The sequence below is a fragment of the Schistocerca americana genome, chromosome 4 (genome assembly GCF_021461395.2).
Source record: "Schistocerca americana isolate TAMUIC-IGC-003095 chromosome 4, iqSchAmer2.1, whole genome shotgun sequence".
NCBI lineage: Eukaryota > Metazoa > Arthropoda > Insecta > Orthoptera > Acrididae > Schistocerca > Schistocerca americana.
In genome coordinates, this window is record NC_060122.1 from 115,577,514 (window position 1) to 115,594,646 (window position 17,133).

The following is a 17,133-nucleotide window of genomic DNA, read 5'->3' on the forward strand; positions in this document are numbered from 1 at the left end:
TCACATGTAGCCAGAGCAGGACTGTAAGGCGGGTGTTCCAGTGTCGTTTATCCGAGTTTTGTGATCGCTTCCATGGTTTTTTGACTGACATGTGGCCGTGCATTGTCGTGCAACAGCAAAACATCCTGCTTTTTCCGATGTGGTCGAACACGACTCAGTCGAGCTTGAATTTTCTTCAATGTCGTCACATATGCATCAGAATTTATGGTGGTTCCACTTAGCGTGATGTCCACAAGCAAGAGTCCTTCGGAATCGGAAAACACCGTAGCCATAACTTTTCCAGCAGAAGGTGCGGTTTAGAATTTTTTTCTTGGGTAAATTTGCATGATGCCACTCCATTGATTGCCTCTTCGTCTCTGGTGAAAAATGATGGAGCCATGTTTCGTCACTTGTCACAATTCTTCCAAGAAATTCATCTCCTCCATTCTCGTACTGTTCCAAAAGTTCGCTGCATACCGTTTTTCTTATTTCTTTGTGAGCCACTGTCAACATCCTGCAACACACCTGCCACAAACCTTTTTTAACGCCAACGCTTTCAGTATTCTGCAAACACTTCCTTCCCCTATCCCGACGTAGCGTGACAATTCGCTCACTGTGATGCGTCTGTCAGCAGTCACCAATTCGTTAACTCTCTGCACATTGTCTCGAGTGTGTGCAGTACGAGGTCTGCCACTGAGGCGACAATCCTCAATATTGCCGTGCGCGTTTTCATCACGTAACCTGCTTGCCCACCGACTAACTGAACTGCGATCGACAGCAGCATCTCCATAAATCTTGTTCAACCTCTTGTGGATGTTTCCCACTGTCTCGTTTTCACAGCACAGGAATTCTATGACAGCATGTTGCTTCTGACGAACGTCAAGTGTAGCAGCCATCTCGAAGACATGCTGTGACGGCGCCACTCACGGGAACAGGTTGAACTAAGTTTGAAAACAAGCGGGAAGGATGTATCTACACACTGTAAAACGTTCACACATGCAAAATGAAAACTGCATACGAGGGTCACTCCAAAAGAAATGCACACTATTTCTGTAAAAATACAGATATTAGGGCTTCCTCCCGTAGACAGACTGATTGCATTTCCCTAGTATTCTAGAAACGGACCGCAGTCATCTGCTTTATTTACGACTGAGCCTATGTGATCATTCAATCTCACACCATGTTACGACTGATTGATACATAATCATGTTTTTTCTCCTTTTGCGAAATGCATAATTTTACCGAACGAAACAAGTGTACCGTAACATGTCGCAGTTTAATATATTTTTGCAGAGTCTTGTACCTGAAGGAAGCAAGAGAGAGGACGATCTTATGGGTGGCCGGTATCCTCTTTCTACAAGACAAATGCACCCGTAGATTAATGCTATTCTTTATTTACTTGTACTGCAAAGATTTACTTCATTGAAATAAAATCTAAGTGTTGCGGTACAAGCTCATCAGTAATAGTCCCCTTGCAGACAATATCGGTAATCTTGCATTATGAACTGTAGCCTCGCTATAGTCACTAGACAGGACGTTATGTGCTGTTGCAGCCTGTGATGATTTAAATCCGCTGTGCTGGATGAGTAAATGAGGCCCTCTGGTCAGTGGCGACGGCCTAAATTCATGCTGTCGAGAGGGCGTTGGCAGTGTGTTGCTGGTCGGTGTGTCTCTGGCCTCTCTCGTGACAGGCGCACTTGATCCCGCTACATCCTTGCCTACCAGTGTGATCGCTACGGCTTATGGCAGCACAGTTTCCACAAAGCGTTTCGAAGATTTAAACCTACATCATCAGCTAGATTTATTTGTATTAATATGAAACGTGTATAGTTTGTGCTACGACATTTCGTATAACCTGTGACACTGTCTAGTAGATGAAACAAGACACTATTTCATAAATGTGCAAAGAAAACAGCTAGAATAGAATACCACCAGCGGTGACAATTTTTCTCTGTCCCAATACATCACATATAAATTGCAGTGCTTTGTGAACAAACACAAGCACTATTTCAAAGTACAAAGAACACACAGCAGAACAAAATTATTATTTCAGAGAAAGCCATTGTTGAGACCTCTGTTGAGAGAATGAGTAGATTTGCTAAATTATTAGGCCTACACGAATATTTTTCTGTCAAGTTTATGCAGCGTAATCCTTGCACTCATTTGTGCAATCAGATTACATGCTGAAAACATTAAATGTAATAATTATGTAGCCAATAGTGGCAAAATTATACATGAATAGAAATTCAGGTTTGGATTCGTAGATAGATGACAGGAGTGTCAGGCAGGGAGCACTGTATGGTTACACCAAAGCTGTGGGTTTCTTATGCTTATATATGTTACATGTTCCAACTAAGGAAATGCTGAAGAAATACAGATAGATTTCTCTTAATAACATAAACAGACATCCACAATATCAGGTTGATTTTTTTTTTTTTTTTTTTTTTTTGTATGGATCTGTTGAGTTTCGCGAGTTAGGCAAGTCAACTGTTCATCGAGAAAATATTAAACAACCATCCAAATACACGGAATTATTCATGGTAAATATGAAGGGGGGGGTTAAATCGCTCTTTCCCTTTAGTAAGTTGTTACTACTGATTGTAGTGATTATAATCACACACGCTCTCCTTTCCTTATATAGTGATGAGCGAAAGACGAAAATTGATGCCGATTTATAAGCGTCATTTTATGCAAAATTAATTCAGATGTCGGTATCATGCAGTTGAATAAAGATAGGTTCGTTTTCTGGAACGCACCATGAGCACTTAAGGTTGCGACAATGGCGACCGATCCATTGCATCATCGTATTAAGATGACCAAAAACAAATATTTGCTCAAAAACGTTAAAAATTATTAGATGATATCGAGAAGCAAATTCAATAATGCAGATAAATAAAGTAAATTTTCAGAATAGTGCAATTCACCTTAGTTAAACGAACATCACTAGACACCACTTTTTATTCCATCCATTCACTGAGGCAGCTACGACAAAAGAGAGCGCAAGATAGTAGTGAGACACTTATTTTCACTCTGAAACTGTTTTTAGGACAAATACTAGTCATGGGACTACGTACAAGATTAAATGATCTCTGGGATTGGGAAATTATTATTATTATTATTATTATTATTATTATTATTATAAATTGCGGGTCCACATAGCCGCCGGCCTGGGTGGCCGGGCGGTTCTAGACGCTACAGTCCGGAATCGCGCGACTGCTACGGTCGCAGGTTCGAATCCTGCCTCGGGCATGGATGTGTGTGATGTTCAAAAAATGGTTCAAATGGCTCTGAGCACTATGGGACTCAACTGCTGAGGTCATTAGTCCCCTAGAACTTAGAACTAGTTAAACCTAACTAACCTAAGGACATCACAAACATCCATGCCCGAGACAGGATTCGAACCTGTGACCGTAGCGGTCTTGCGGTTCCAGACTGCAGCGCCTTTAACCGCACGGCCACTTCGGCCGGCGTGTGTGATGTTCTTAGGTTAGTTAGGCGTAAGCAGTTCTAAGTTCTAAGGGACTGATGACCTCAGATGTTATGTCCCATAATGCTCAGAGCCGTTTGAACCATTTTCAATCGCACCGTCTTGGCGTAAAGAGGATAACGTGGTCGAATCATCGCGTTTATGTGGAATGCCTTGCAGGACCTTCCAAGGACAACCCGCTTGCACTCGTTAAATCTCAGCCAGTCAGATGCTCTCGTGATCAAGTCCAGGTAAGCAAAGTGTTCATCCTCTTCTTCGCGTCAGCGAAATGTTCCAGTTACACATGGTAACGCTTGCCAAACACAGGATTTCACTTACACTTTATGCCTTTCGCAGGTTTCCCACCTTAGTCACGCACACTTCATACTTAATGATCACTTAAGTTACACTGAAAATATAACATATCAAAAAAAAGGGAAGAGTTTCCAGTTTATAACTTTGTCACTTACATTAGGCCTACATAGTTTAAACTGAAACTCGTCCCTGCAGATTTAGCTGTTATTCATAAAATAAAACATTTTCATCGTACTGATGTAAAGAAGTCAGTATTTCATATTTAATTGTATCTCTTTCATGTCTTGTAAAAGAATATTCACGCGGGACTTCCAGATTAATGAGCAAATGTTCAGATCAAGTTAAGCCGCTTTTGCTTCAACATTTTCTACTATGCAGGTTCATCACTGTTAATAGTTTGAGCGGAAGGCATTCATTATGCCACGAAGTAGAGGCATCTGCACACAGCGGACCAAAGGTGTGTGTGCGTGTGTGCGCGTGTGTGCGTGTGCGTGTGCGTGCGCGTGCATTTTGCACTTCCTGTCGGTCTCATTTTTGAGACGTTTGTATTCCTTTTTGCCTGCTTCATTTACTGCATTTTTATATTTTCTCCTTTCGTCAATTAAATTCAATATTTCTTCTGTTACCCAAGGATTTCTACTAGCCCTCGTCTTTTTACTTATTTGATCCTCTGCTGCCTTCACTACTTCATCCCTCAAAGCTACCCATTGTTCTTCTACTGTATTTCTTTCCCCCATTGCTGTCAATTGTTCCCTTATGCTCTCCTGAAACTCTGTACAACCTCTGGTTTAGTCAGTTTATGCAGGTCACATCTCCTTAAATTCCCACCTTTTTGCAGTTTCTTTAGTTTTAATCTGCGGTTCATTGTGGTCAGAGTCCACATCTGCCCCCTGGAAATGTCTTCAATTTTAAAACCTGGTTCCTAAATCTTTGTCTTACCATTATATAATCTATCTGATACCTTCTAATTTGTTGTATGATATATATATAATCTCAGAGTGTATGTCCAATATCTGCTCCCAAACCTATGGATCCATTCCAACCAAATCTGACACAGAAACAGTGGGCCTTATTAGTATCAGCACTATGGGTTTTATAACCTGTTATAATCTGCTATTTCCAATAGGAGCAGAGGGAAGAACATACTTTTCTAGCTTCTGGTTTTTTCATGAATGGCATGAATGTGGTGTGGAGACAGTATTGGCCTGCCTAATCAATCTGCTTTGCAGGGAAGCCTACATTTCAGGTGCAAGAAATGGTTTTATGGACCCTGATATGTAGGCTGCCCTGCATTATAGGTGCATGGCGTTGGAGTGATATTGGCCTGCTTTATTGAAATGCTATGCATGGAGGCCTGTATGTCAGGGGCAAATGAATGATTTTTGCAAGCCCCTGATGTTTAGCCTACCCTGTATGACAAGTATGTTGTGGGAACTATAACGCAAATGGAAAATGTACTGATGAACATGGTTGGGGGCGGGTTAGGGTATGTAGAGGAGGTGGTGGACTGAGCAAGGAGAGGAGGAAATGATCAGAGGGAGGGGAGGAGGAGGAGTAGATTTGTGATGCAGATGTAGAGGAGTTGTAAGCAGATGGTGGGGGAAGTGGAGATGAAAAGAGGCAGGGGGAGGAATAAACTGTCTGAGGGAGGCGGAGGAAGATATGGTGAGAGAGAGGGGGGTAAAGGAAATGTACAAAGATAGGGGAGGAGGGAATGGAGAGAGAGAGAGAGAGAGAGAGAGAGAGAGAGAGAGAGAGAGAGAGAGAGAGTGAGAGAGCGGGGAGGAGGAGACATACAGATAGAGGTGGTAGGATAAGGTGGACAGACAGAGGGTGGAATAGGGCGATACAGGGATCAGGTGTATTCAGTATGTGTGTTGAATGCATACAGGAGCCAAGCTGTGGGGAAAATTCTAGTTTATTTTTTTTTTTTTTTTTTTGACCATTTTCTTTGTCTCACCAATGCACATACATTTCAGCTACATCTATTGTACAGATACATTCCAGTCTTCATTATTCCTCCCCCTTATTTTCTCTTTTTAAACGAAATCGTTTGCTAAATGCAGCTACTAAGCAATTTTGTATAGTCTATAGGCGTGGGGAGAGTAACTACCTATAGTGAATAATCTCGATTTGATCCAAGCATCCACAGTAAGCATTTTTTCCACAGTCTTGTTTCTTAATGACGAATAACGACAGGAGCGCAACGCTTTTGAAACATGGTAGATAAAGCGCCAAAATAGCCCATGGAGTACATTGACAGAATGAATCGACATTACATATTGTCTTCACAGAAATGGGAATGAAAAGATGGCTCCTTTGGCCAGAGGAGCCCTCCCTTTCTTCAGGGTTGTTCATCCTCCTGGTGCACGTCTTTCCATTCCATGTCCCTTCAGATACTTGCGCTTCTTTATGATGGAGAAGAGATGAAAGTATTAGAACAACACACCCAGATCACATATGAAGAAAGCAGGAAGAAATCGAACCTGGAACCGGAGAGGGACGCTAACCACTAGACCACTACCTATTGGAAAACTCACTTGGAAAGGTATCCGTGAATGGCAACACAACATCAACATCTATGTTGATGGTTTGTATATTTCTTTGTACCTGTTATTAGGGTTTCTTCTTGTTTCATTCAGGGATGGAGCATGGGAAGTGCTATGGCTCAATATGTAAAAATATATCTCTCTAATATTATTGAGGAGAAAGAGACAGTTGACGATGATAATCGGAATTATAACGATAGACAGAAAGGACATGGCATATTTTAGAGGAGAAATGACGGCACTTTGCGGAATAAGAGTATCATCTGGCAATACCAGTAAGGACACTAAAGTATGGAGAGTTGAGCCGAAATATTGAAAGAGTGGAATGAAGATGTTTCCAGACATCGGTGATGGCGTCATAATTGTAACGAGTCACTGAAATTAACGACAAAGGGTAGAAGGTTTGAAGTTTTCAATTGAGTTGAGGGTTTCACTAATAAATAGAGAAGCAGAACAGAAAACTGAACTGCACGAAAGATTGTTCAAGATAATCGATGCAGAAGATCATTCAGTATGCAGACATCATGTCATCGAAAGAACGTTGACGAGAATCTGCACGATTCTTGAAGTTTCGGTGTAAGGGCCAATAGCAGTGCTGGTGCATGCAGAAAATAGCGGCTGTGTGTTTTGGTCAAAATGAGGACTGAGCCAGTGGGCTGTAGCCGCAGTACACAGTACGAAAGAAAGTGAATGTTGAACGTTCCTTGTGCTGCTGAGAACAAGCTTGGAACGGTGCATTAATTACAAGAGTTACTTTATTCTCAGGGCTGTGCACTAATTTTTTGGTTTGAAAGTAAAAGCTTAAATAAACCAACGCCATGCCACATAAATTAAAGATTGCATTGGTGTCCATTGTTTCCCACAGTAACTGAGTAGACCGAAACAGATAATCACCATGAAGATATTTGGTATCTTTTATGGCCATACATTATTAGTTGGGACAGTTATTTTGAAGGAGCATATATTTTTATGCATAATTTCAGCGTTTGAATTTTCAGTTTCTTTTGATTTAGCAGAATATCTCCACACCACAGATCGATAGCCATCTTCAGCTACTGCAGTAATTCACTAGCAAAATAAAACAAAATTCGTTTTATTAGGCGCATTATGCTGAAAATTAAGACATTAGATGCAGTCCGATACTTTGTTTCAATCTCCTTGGTAAAATAACTCAAACAGTGAGTGTTACATTAGGAAGTTCGTCTAGGACAACTGTGCTTTCCTGAAAGAAGTATAAACCAGTGTAAAGATCACTTCAGTTCTATCGATAAGTATGCATATTAATGAAAGATCGCGGTTAGCATATAGTCGTGTGACTATGTAAGCAGTGATGGGAACTTTGGTACAGCTATTCCATATTAAATGCATAGATTGTTTAATAGAATTTCATAAAATTCACATCAGCTCCAACTTTTATAACTTTACATAGAAAAATTTCCTCTGACGACCTCTTCATGTGTGAGTGGTTCAGTGAGTTTTTATGTATGTCAGGAATTAGGTTTAGCTTTCAGCTGCAAATGAATACATCATATTTTACCGTATATTAATTCAGAGTAAACATATCTTCAGTTCCAATGTATTCCGATAAAACAAGAACCAGTGCAGTGGCAACATTTGAGTTATGATTAAAAACAGTTGCAATATTCCAGCAGTTATATAGACATAGAAAAGTAGTGAAGGAAGCCCTCGACGTTTGTCAGAGAAGATGTAAATGAAGACACATAGCTTCTTACAATCGTTCTTGCATATTTATGAGTATGTTCGACTGTTTTTCAGCTTTGGTTAAACTGTGGATGCCTTGTCAGAGCGAACTATATCCAGCATTTATGTGCAATTAAAGTTGAAAGAGAATATGGTTTTCCGCAGCATCAACAAGAGCATCCACTTGAAGGGTCTTTTTTATGAAATTTTTTGTTTGTTAACGTGAAACTTCATCTGCAGGTATGTGGTGCACACTATATTCAGTGACGTTTGCATACTTTATTCTTGGATAGTTTATTTGATATTATTTACCACAATATGAGTTTGTATAGAACATATTTTAATAGACGTTATAGTTATGGGTCTGTTTTTATTTACCGTAGAAAAAGAAATGTTTAGTATGGTGGTACTTTTGAAATGTTTGTGCTGAGTATTATGGTTAAGCTGTGCTAAAATCCAAATAGTTTTCTTACTTGGCATATGTCAGTGAACAGGTTGGCAATCAAACACTTGACACACAGATTAGTTAATGTAACGTTTTCAGTTGTAAATAATTTGTGCATAACTAGTCAAAAGTATTTCTTGGTGCTGGTGCTAATAAACAACTGAAAAATGGATGTTGAACTTATGTCTATGATCATTGTAGATGTCCATCTTCTGGTTGTGAGACACTATCAGAGTTCCAGTTTCGGCCGCTGTGGTCCGTAATGGCTGTGGACATGGCAGAAGCTCCACATGGTGATGAGGTACTCTGTTGACTTTAATCTTACCCAGAAGCCGCGGTGCTTCAATTTTCTTGTTTGTCTGTGCACCTATAGACAAATTAAATAAAAACATTAGCTTGAGAATAAATTATGTGCTTTATGATACTGTAAAATTATAAAGTAAGTGCTTAAATTAACGTAAAATATTGTACATTACACAAATGAGTCATTGTTACTGCCCCAGTAACATGTATACAGGGTGGTCCATTGATCGTGACGGGGCCAAATATCTCACGAAATAAGCGTCAAATGAAAAAACTATAAGGGCGGAAACTAGTCTAGTTTGAAGGGGAAAACAGATGGCGCTATAGTTGGCCCGCTAGATGGCGCTGCTATAGGTCAAACGGGTATCACCTGTGTTTTTTAAATAGGAACCTCCATTTTTTATTACATATTCGTGTAGTACGTAAAGAAATCTGAATGTTTTAGTTGGACCACTTTTTTCGCTTTGTAGTAGATGGCGCTATAACAGTCACACACGTATAAGTACGTGGTGTCACGTAACACTCTACCAGTGCAGACGGTATTTGCTTCGTGATACATTACCCGTGTTAAAATGGACCGTTTACCAATTGGGGAAAAGGTCTATATCGTGTTCATGTATGGCTATTGTGATCAAAATGCCCAACGGGCGTGTGCTATGTATGCTGCTCGGTGTCCTGGACGACATCATTCCAGTGTCCGGACCGTTCGCCGGATAGTTACGTTATTTAAGGTTCAAAAATGGCTCAAATGGCTCTGAGCACTATGGGACTCAACTGCTGAGGTCATAAATCCTCTAGAACGTAGAACTACTTAAACCTAACTAACCTAAGGACAACACACACATCCATGCCCGAGGCAGGATTCGAACCTGCGACCGTAGCGGTCGCGCGGTTCCAGACTGTAGAGCCAGAACCGCTCGGCCACCAGCGGCCGGCTCGTTATTTAAGGAAACAGGAAGTGTTCAGCCATATGTGAAACGTCAACCACGACCTGCAACAAATGATGATGTCCAAATAGGTGTTTTAGATCCTGCCGCGGCTAATCTGCACATCAGTAGCAGATGAATTGCGGGAGAATCGGGAATCTGAAAAACGTCGGTGTTGAGAATGCTACCTCAACATCGATTGCACCCGTACCATATTTCTATGCACCAGTAATTGCATGGCGACGACTTTGAACGTCGTGTACAGTTGTACCACTGGGCACAAGAGAAATTACGGGACGATGACAGATTTTTTGCACGCGTTCTATTTAGCGACGAAGCGTCATTTACCAACAGCGGTAGCGTAAACCGGCATAATATGCACTCTTGGGCAACGGAAAATCCACGATGGCTGCGACAAGTGGAACATCAGCGACCTTGGCCGGTTAATGTATGGTGCGGCATTTTCGGAGGAAGGATAATTGGCCCCCATTTTATCGATGGCAATCTAATTGGTGCAGTGTATGCTGATTTCCTACGTGATGTTCTACCGATGTTACTACAAGATGTTTCACTGGAAGGCAGAATGGCGATGTTCTTCCAACATGATGGATATCCGGCACATAACTCGCATACGGTTGAAGCGGTATTGAATAGCATATTTCATGACATGTGGATTCGTCGTCAAAGCACCATACCACGGCCCGCACGTTCATCGGATCTGACGTCACCGGATTTCTTTCTGTGGGGAAAGTTGAAGGATACTTGCTATCGTGATCCACCGACAACGCCTGACAACGTGTGTCAGCGCATTTTCAATGCATGTGCGAACATTACGGAAGGCGAACTACTCGCTGTTGAGAGGAATGTCTTTATACGTATTGCCAAATGCATTGAGGTTGATAGACATCATTTTGAGCATTTATTGCATTAATGTGGTATTTACAGGTAATCAGGCTGTAACAGCATGTGTTCTCAGAAATGTATCACATTGGAACAACCGAAATAAAATGTACAAAGATATCTACGTTCTGTATATTAATTTAAAAATCTACCTGTTACCAACTGTTCGTCTAAAATTGTGAGCCATATGTTTGTGACTATTACAGCGCCATCTATCACAAAGCGAAAAAAGTGGTCCAACTAAAACTTTCGTATTTCCTATTTAAAAAACGCAGTTGATATCCCTTTGATCTATGGCAGCGCCATCTAGCGCGCCAACCATAGCGCCATCTGGTTTCCCCCTTCAAGCTAGACAAACGTCAAACGAAAAAACTACAAAGAACGAAACTTATTTCGTGATATATTTGGCCTGGTCACGATCAATGGACCACCCTGTATACATGATACTGGGGCAGTAACAATGACTCTTTTGTGTAATGTACAATATTTTATTTCTTTGTTTAACCTGACCTGATTAGGACCATCCGACTAGGGTTTCACACATTCAGTACCTTTTCTTACGTCACAGTTACCTAAGAAGTAACAATTTTAAGAAGACAATTACCATTAAAATCATTTGAGGGTCTGTAATGTGAGTAAATAATATTGACTATGAACTAATAAAGTTAATACTTGTAATACTTCTACTACTGCTCCCGCTACCACTGATAATTTCTATTATTATTATTATTACCATCAGCTTGTCTCTTGACTAGAACACAACAACAATAAGAACCCAAAATAGCAGAATATCAAGCAGGATTCAGACCGAACAGATCATGTAAGGAGAAAATTTTCAACCTCAAAACCATACGCAAAATGCGAGCTCTCAGTTAAAAACTTGTAGATGCACATTTTTAGATTTGATAAAAGCACACGATTCAACAGACAGGCCCCCACCATTCCAAATTTTAGAAGAGAGTGGATTAGATATCAAAACACGAGAAATCATAAAACAAACACTAATTGGCACGAAATCGAAAGTAAAATTTTTGCTGGAGGTCTCAGTGCCCTTCGACATTGAAACAGGTGTGAGACAAGGTGGTGGAATCTCTCCTATTCTGTTCAACGTAATTCTAGACAAAGTTATAGAAGAATCTGAGAAAGAAGTCAAGAAAAGTGGGGTTTGGAAGCCAATCCAACTGGGCGTTGCCAAAAACAACCTCTACATACCATATCTTGCATTTGCGGACGACCTGGCGATATTAACAGAGGATGAGCAGATTGCTGTCAAACAGCTGGAAATACTGAAAGAATGTGCAGGAAAAGTAGGTTTACAAATTTCATTTGAGAAAACTGAATTCTTTTGTTCAAAACCAAACTGCAAGCTTGAAAACAAAATATGGTAAAATTAACAGAGTCCAGAGGAAAGAAGCTTTCGAAATGTGGTGTTACAGAAGAATGCAGAACATTAGATGGGTAGATCACATAACTAATGAGGAGGTATTGAATAGAATTGGGGGAAGAGGAGTTTGTGGCACAATTTCACAAGACGAAGGGATCGGTTGGTAGGACAAGTTCTGAGGCATCAAGGCATCACCAATTTAGTATTAGAGGGCAGCGTGGAGGGTAAAAATCGTAGAGGGAGACCAAGAGATGAATACACTAAGCAGACTCAGAAGGATGTAGGTTGCAGTAGGTACTGGGAGATGAAGAAGCTTGCACAGGATAGAGTAGCATGGAGAGTTGCATCAAACCAATCTCAGGACTGAAGCCAACAACAACAACAACAACAACAACAACAGAGTCCCACACTTTAAAAATACCTTTGAGAATTCATCGAGCCGGCAGATATTGAGAAAAATCTCACACCAACATCGCCTCAAATTAAAAAAGGATCAGTGTTTAAACAAAACCTCTACAACAAAAAATTAATATCCAGGGGGGCAAAAATTCGACACTAAAATACTGTCATAAAACCAGCAATTCTCTACGCAAAGGAAACACTAACCCTTAACAGAAATCAACAACTTGAAGACATTAAAAAAGAAGAGAGAAAGATCTCCAGGAAAACTCTAGGCGGAAGACATACCCAAAACGGTTATGGGCTACAATCAATTAAAAAAGAAAAGTTTTCAAACATCAAAATTGATAATAGGAACAGACGAATGAAATTCTTTGGCAATGTCAGCCGACTATCAGAAAATCGACTGACGAAGAGAATGATTATGTAACTTCACTTAAGAATTCCACACCTTGTGTGGATGAAATTCGAAAGGACCTAAATCATGCAAACATAAGACCAGCCGACACTGTGTGTCTGAAGGGTTCTCCTTCTACAAAGTAGCAAATGGGAATTTATATCAGAGTAACCGAAAGAAAAACAGTACAGACCAAAGTGGTCGGATGAGCATAAACAATCCTTTTGGTAAAGAATGAAAGCTTATTGGAAGGACAAGAAGAACTCAATGAAAAATTGATCAAGTTATTTGCTTAACGTCATAATAATAATGAGAATAATAACAATAACGGCAGATGTAAAAAGGGTTTATGGGTGTAATGCAGATTTTTTTTTCAACTTGGCAAATTCTGAGGAAAGGTAGTTTAAAGAGACTGCACGAGCTAAGAATATTTGAAATGAGGAAGATCTGGTTGGAAAGAAAGATTTACGGGGATAACGACTCCATACAAGCACAATGGTATTCACTATTGTTGCCTCAGTAGATAAGTCATCAGCTGTCTTCTGATGCTGGAGATGTTATTCAGTTCTCTAAAATAATGCAGGAGTTATTGGAGAGTCGGATTCCTGCCACTGAGAAGGAATTCGAGAAAGTGGCTGAACGATGCAGTGAGACAAAGAAGATTTTCCTCTGATGAGAACGGATGTTCCTGCAATGTTGTTCAGACAGGAGTTTTAAGGTCTAGGAGACATATGAGGCATATTGTACGTTGACAAGACAGTAGAGAAGGCAGACGGTATGAAAATCTATGCGTTTTTCTGCACACATCCTTGATAGCTCTGCGTTGATGATGAAATATGATCAAAGAGTCGAACATCACGGATATAACTAAAAAACGCATGGATAACCACTTTCAGGCGCCGGGAGCTTCCTGAGAAAGACCTTCCAGGATAACATCGCTGAAATCACTAGCTGGAAGAATGTTTGTACAAGTTTCGTTTTCAGGTCAAGAGGGAAGAGCTTTTTATGTTTTTAGAGGGCATCGGGAGATGCTGACGCCTTTGTGCATATTGCAGTAACGAGCACAGTCTAGGAATAATACTAGATCTAAATCTGAACTAGACTCCATACTGAAGGACAGAAGTTGATATCTGTCCTATTTAGACTTAACTATTCCCGATATTTTGGGTTAATGAGGCAAGAATGACCAACCAGTACCGCTTAGGTTTTGATGAGTTGAGCTTTAACCCTAAATCCTGCGCCGATTTTGTTAGCTATCGAGAATCTCAATACCGTCCATGTACACTGTCTTCATTTACACTTAGATACAGCTGCAGGTCACCACCGTTGTTGATGTGGTCTTCAGACCAAAGACTGGTTTGATGCAGCTCTCCATGCTATTCCATCGTGTGCGAGCTTCTTCATCTCCGAATAACTACTGCAAACTACATCTTTCTGAATCTGCTTAGTGTAATCATCTCTTGATCTCCTGAACAATTTTTACCCCCTACAATTCCCTCAAATACTAAATTGGTGTCCCCTTGATGTCTTAGAATGTGTCCTATCAACAGATCCTTTCTTTTGATCAAGCTGTGCCACAAACTTCTTGTCTCCCCAATTCTATTCAGCGATCTGCCCATCTAATCGTCAGCATTCTTCTGTAGCACTAGATTTCAAAAGCTTCTATTCTCTTCTTGTCTAAACTGTTTATCGTCCACGCTTCATTTCCATACATGACCACAGTCCATTCAAATACTTTCAAAAAAGCCATCATCAGTTATTTTGCTGCCAAAACAGCAAAACTCATCTCATCTAATTCCCTCACCATCACCTGATTTAATTCGACTTCATTCCAATACACTTCTTTTGATGTTTTTGATGTTCTTCTTATATCCTCCTTTCAAAACACTGTCCATTCCGTTCAACTGCTCTTCCAAGTTATTTGCTGTCTCTGAGGTTTGCAAATTGCATTGTAATTCTGTCAAAGATTTTATTTCTTCTTTCTTAATTTTAATTCCCACTCCAAATTTTTCGTTTGTTCCCTTTACTGCTTGTTCACTTGACAGATTGAATAACATAGGGGATATGCTGCAGCCCTGTCTCACTCCCTTCTCAACCAGTGCTTCCCTTTCATGCCCTTCGGCGATTATAGCTGCTATCTGGTTTCTGTAGAAGTTGTAAACAGCCCTTCTCTCCCTGTATTTTATCCCTGATTTCAAAGAGAGTATTCCGGTCAACATTATCAAAAGCTGTCTCTAAGTCTGCAAATGCTTTAAACGTCGCTTTGACTTTCCTCAACCTATCTTCTAAAACAAGTCGTAGCGTCAGTATTGCCTCGCGTGCTCCTACGTTTCTCCCGAACCCGAATTGATCTTCAACGAGGTCCGCTACTACCAGTTTTTCCACTCTTCGATAAAGAATTCGTGTTAGTATTTTGCAATCATGACTTATTAAATTGACAATTCGATAATATTCACCCCTTTCAGCACCTACTTTTTTTGTAACTGGAATCATTAGATTCCTCTTGGACTCTGAGGGTATTTCGCCAGCTTCACCAGATGGAAGAGTTTTTTCATGGCCGCTTGTCCCAAGGCTAAGAGCACTTCTAACGGAATGTCGTCTGCTCCCTGGGCCTTGTTTCGACTTAGGTCTTCCAACGCTCCGTCAAATTCTTCACGCAGTATCATACCTCCCATCTCATCTTCATCTACGTTCTCTTCCATTTCTGTAATATTGCCCTCAACTACATAACCCTTGTATGGACTCTCTATATACTACTTCTACCTTCAGCTTTCTCTTCTTTGATTAGTAGTGGTTTCCAGTGTGAGCTCTTGATATTGATACAGCTCTTCTCTACAAAGGTATCTAATTTCCTGTAAGCGGTATTTATTTTCCCCCTAGTGACATAAGCTTCTAAGTTCTTACATTTGTCCTCTAGCCACCCCTGCTTAGCCATTTTATACTTGCTGTCAGTCTCATTTTTTAGACGTTTGTGTTCCCTTTCGGCGCATTTTTCCTTTCAGCAATTAAATTAAATACCTGTTGTGTTACCCAAGGACTTCGTCATTTTACCTACTTGACCCCTTGCTGCCTTCACTACTTCATCTCTTAAAGCTACCCATTCTTTCTCTATTGTATTTCTTTCCCCTGTTCTTGTCAATCGTTCGCTAATGGTCCTCAACAACCTCTAGCTCTTTCAGTTTATCCAGGTCCCATCTCCTTATTTTCCTACCTTTTTACAATCTGCTTAGTTTTAATCTACAGTTCATAACAAATAAATTGTTGTCAGAGTCCACATCTGCCCCAGGAAGTATCTTGCAATTTAAAACCTTGTTCCGAAATCTCTATCTTACCATTATACACTCCTGGAAATGGAAAAAAGAACACAGTGACACCGGTGTGTCAGACCCACCATACTTGCTCCGGACACTGCGAGAGGGCTGTACAAGCAATGATCACACGCACGGCACAGCGGACACACCAGGAACCGCGGTGTTGGCCGTCGAATGGCGCTAGCTGCTCAGCATTTGTGCACCGCCGCCGTCAGTGTCAGCCAGTTTGCCGTGGCATACGGAGCTCCATCGCAGTCTTTAACACTGGTAGCATGCCGCGACAGCGTGGACGTGAACCGTATGTGCAGTTGACGGACTTTGAGCGAGGGCGTATAGTGGGCATGCGGGAGGCCGGGTGGACGTACCGCCGAATTGCTCAACACGTGGGGCGTGAGGTCTCCACAGTACATCGATGTTGTCGCCAGTGGTCGGCGGAAGGTGCACGTGCCCGTCGACCTGGGACCGGACCGCAGCGACGCACGGATGCACGCCAAGACCGTAGGATCTTACGCAGTGCCGTAGGGGACCGCACCGCCACTGCCCAGCAAATTAGGGACACTGTTGCTCCTGGGGTATCGGCGAGGACCATTCCCAACCGTCTCCATGAAGCTGGGCTACGGTCCCGCACACCGTTAGGCCGTCTTCCGCTCACGCCCCAACATCGTGCAGCCCGCCTCCAGTGGTGTCGCGACAGGCGTGAATGGAGGGACGAATGGAGACGTGTCGTCTTCAGCGATGAGAGTCGCTTCTGCCTTGGTGCCAATGATGGTCGTATGCGTGTTTGGCGCCGTGCAGGTGAGCGCCACAATCAGGACTGCATACGACCGAGGCACACAGGGCCAACACCCGGCATCATGGTGTGGGGAGCGATCTCCTACACTGGCCGTACACCACTGGTGATCGTCGAGGGGACGCTGAATAGTGCACGGTACATCCAAACCGTCATCGAACCCATCGTTCTACCATTCCTAGACCGGCAAGGGAACTTGCTGTTCCAACAAGACAATGCACGTCCGCATGTATCCCGTGCCACCCAACGTGCTCTAGAAGGTGTAAGT

General features: G+C 41.5%; 1 protein-coding gene across 1 annotated transcript in view; it reads right to left on the reverse strand.

Moving 5' to 3' along the window:
- Nucleotides 1-8,595: 8,595 nt before the first annotated feature.
- The window catches only part of LOC124614066, a 34,313-nt gene continuing 25,775 nt past the window's right edge, over nucleotides 8,596-17,133 (reverse strand). The window contains exon 4 of the mRNA XM_047142900.1: nucleotides 8,596-8,822. Within this exon, the coding sequence (XP_046998856.1) occupies nucleotides 8,798-8,822 (25 nt within the window). The 3' untranslated portion in view covers nucleotides 8,596-8,797. The remainder of the gene's footprint in view (nucleotides 8,823-17,133) is intronic.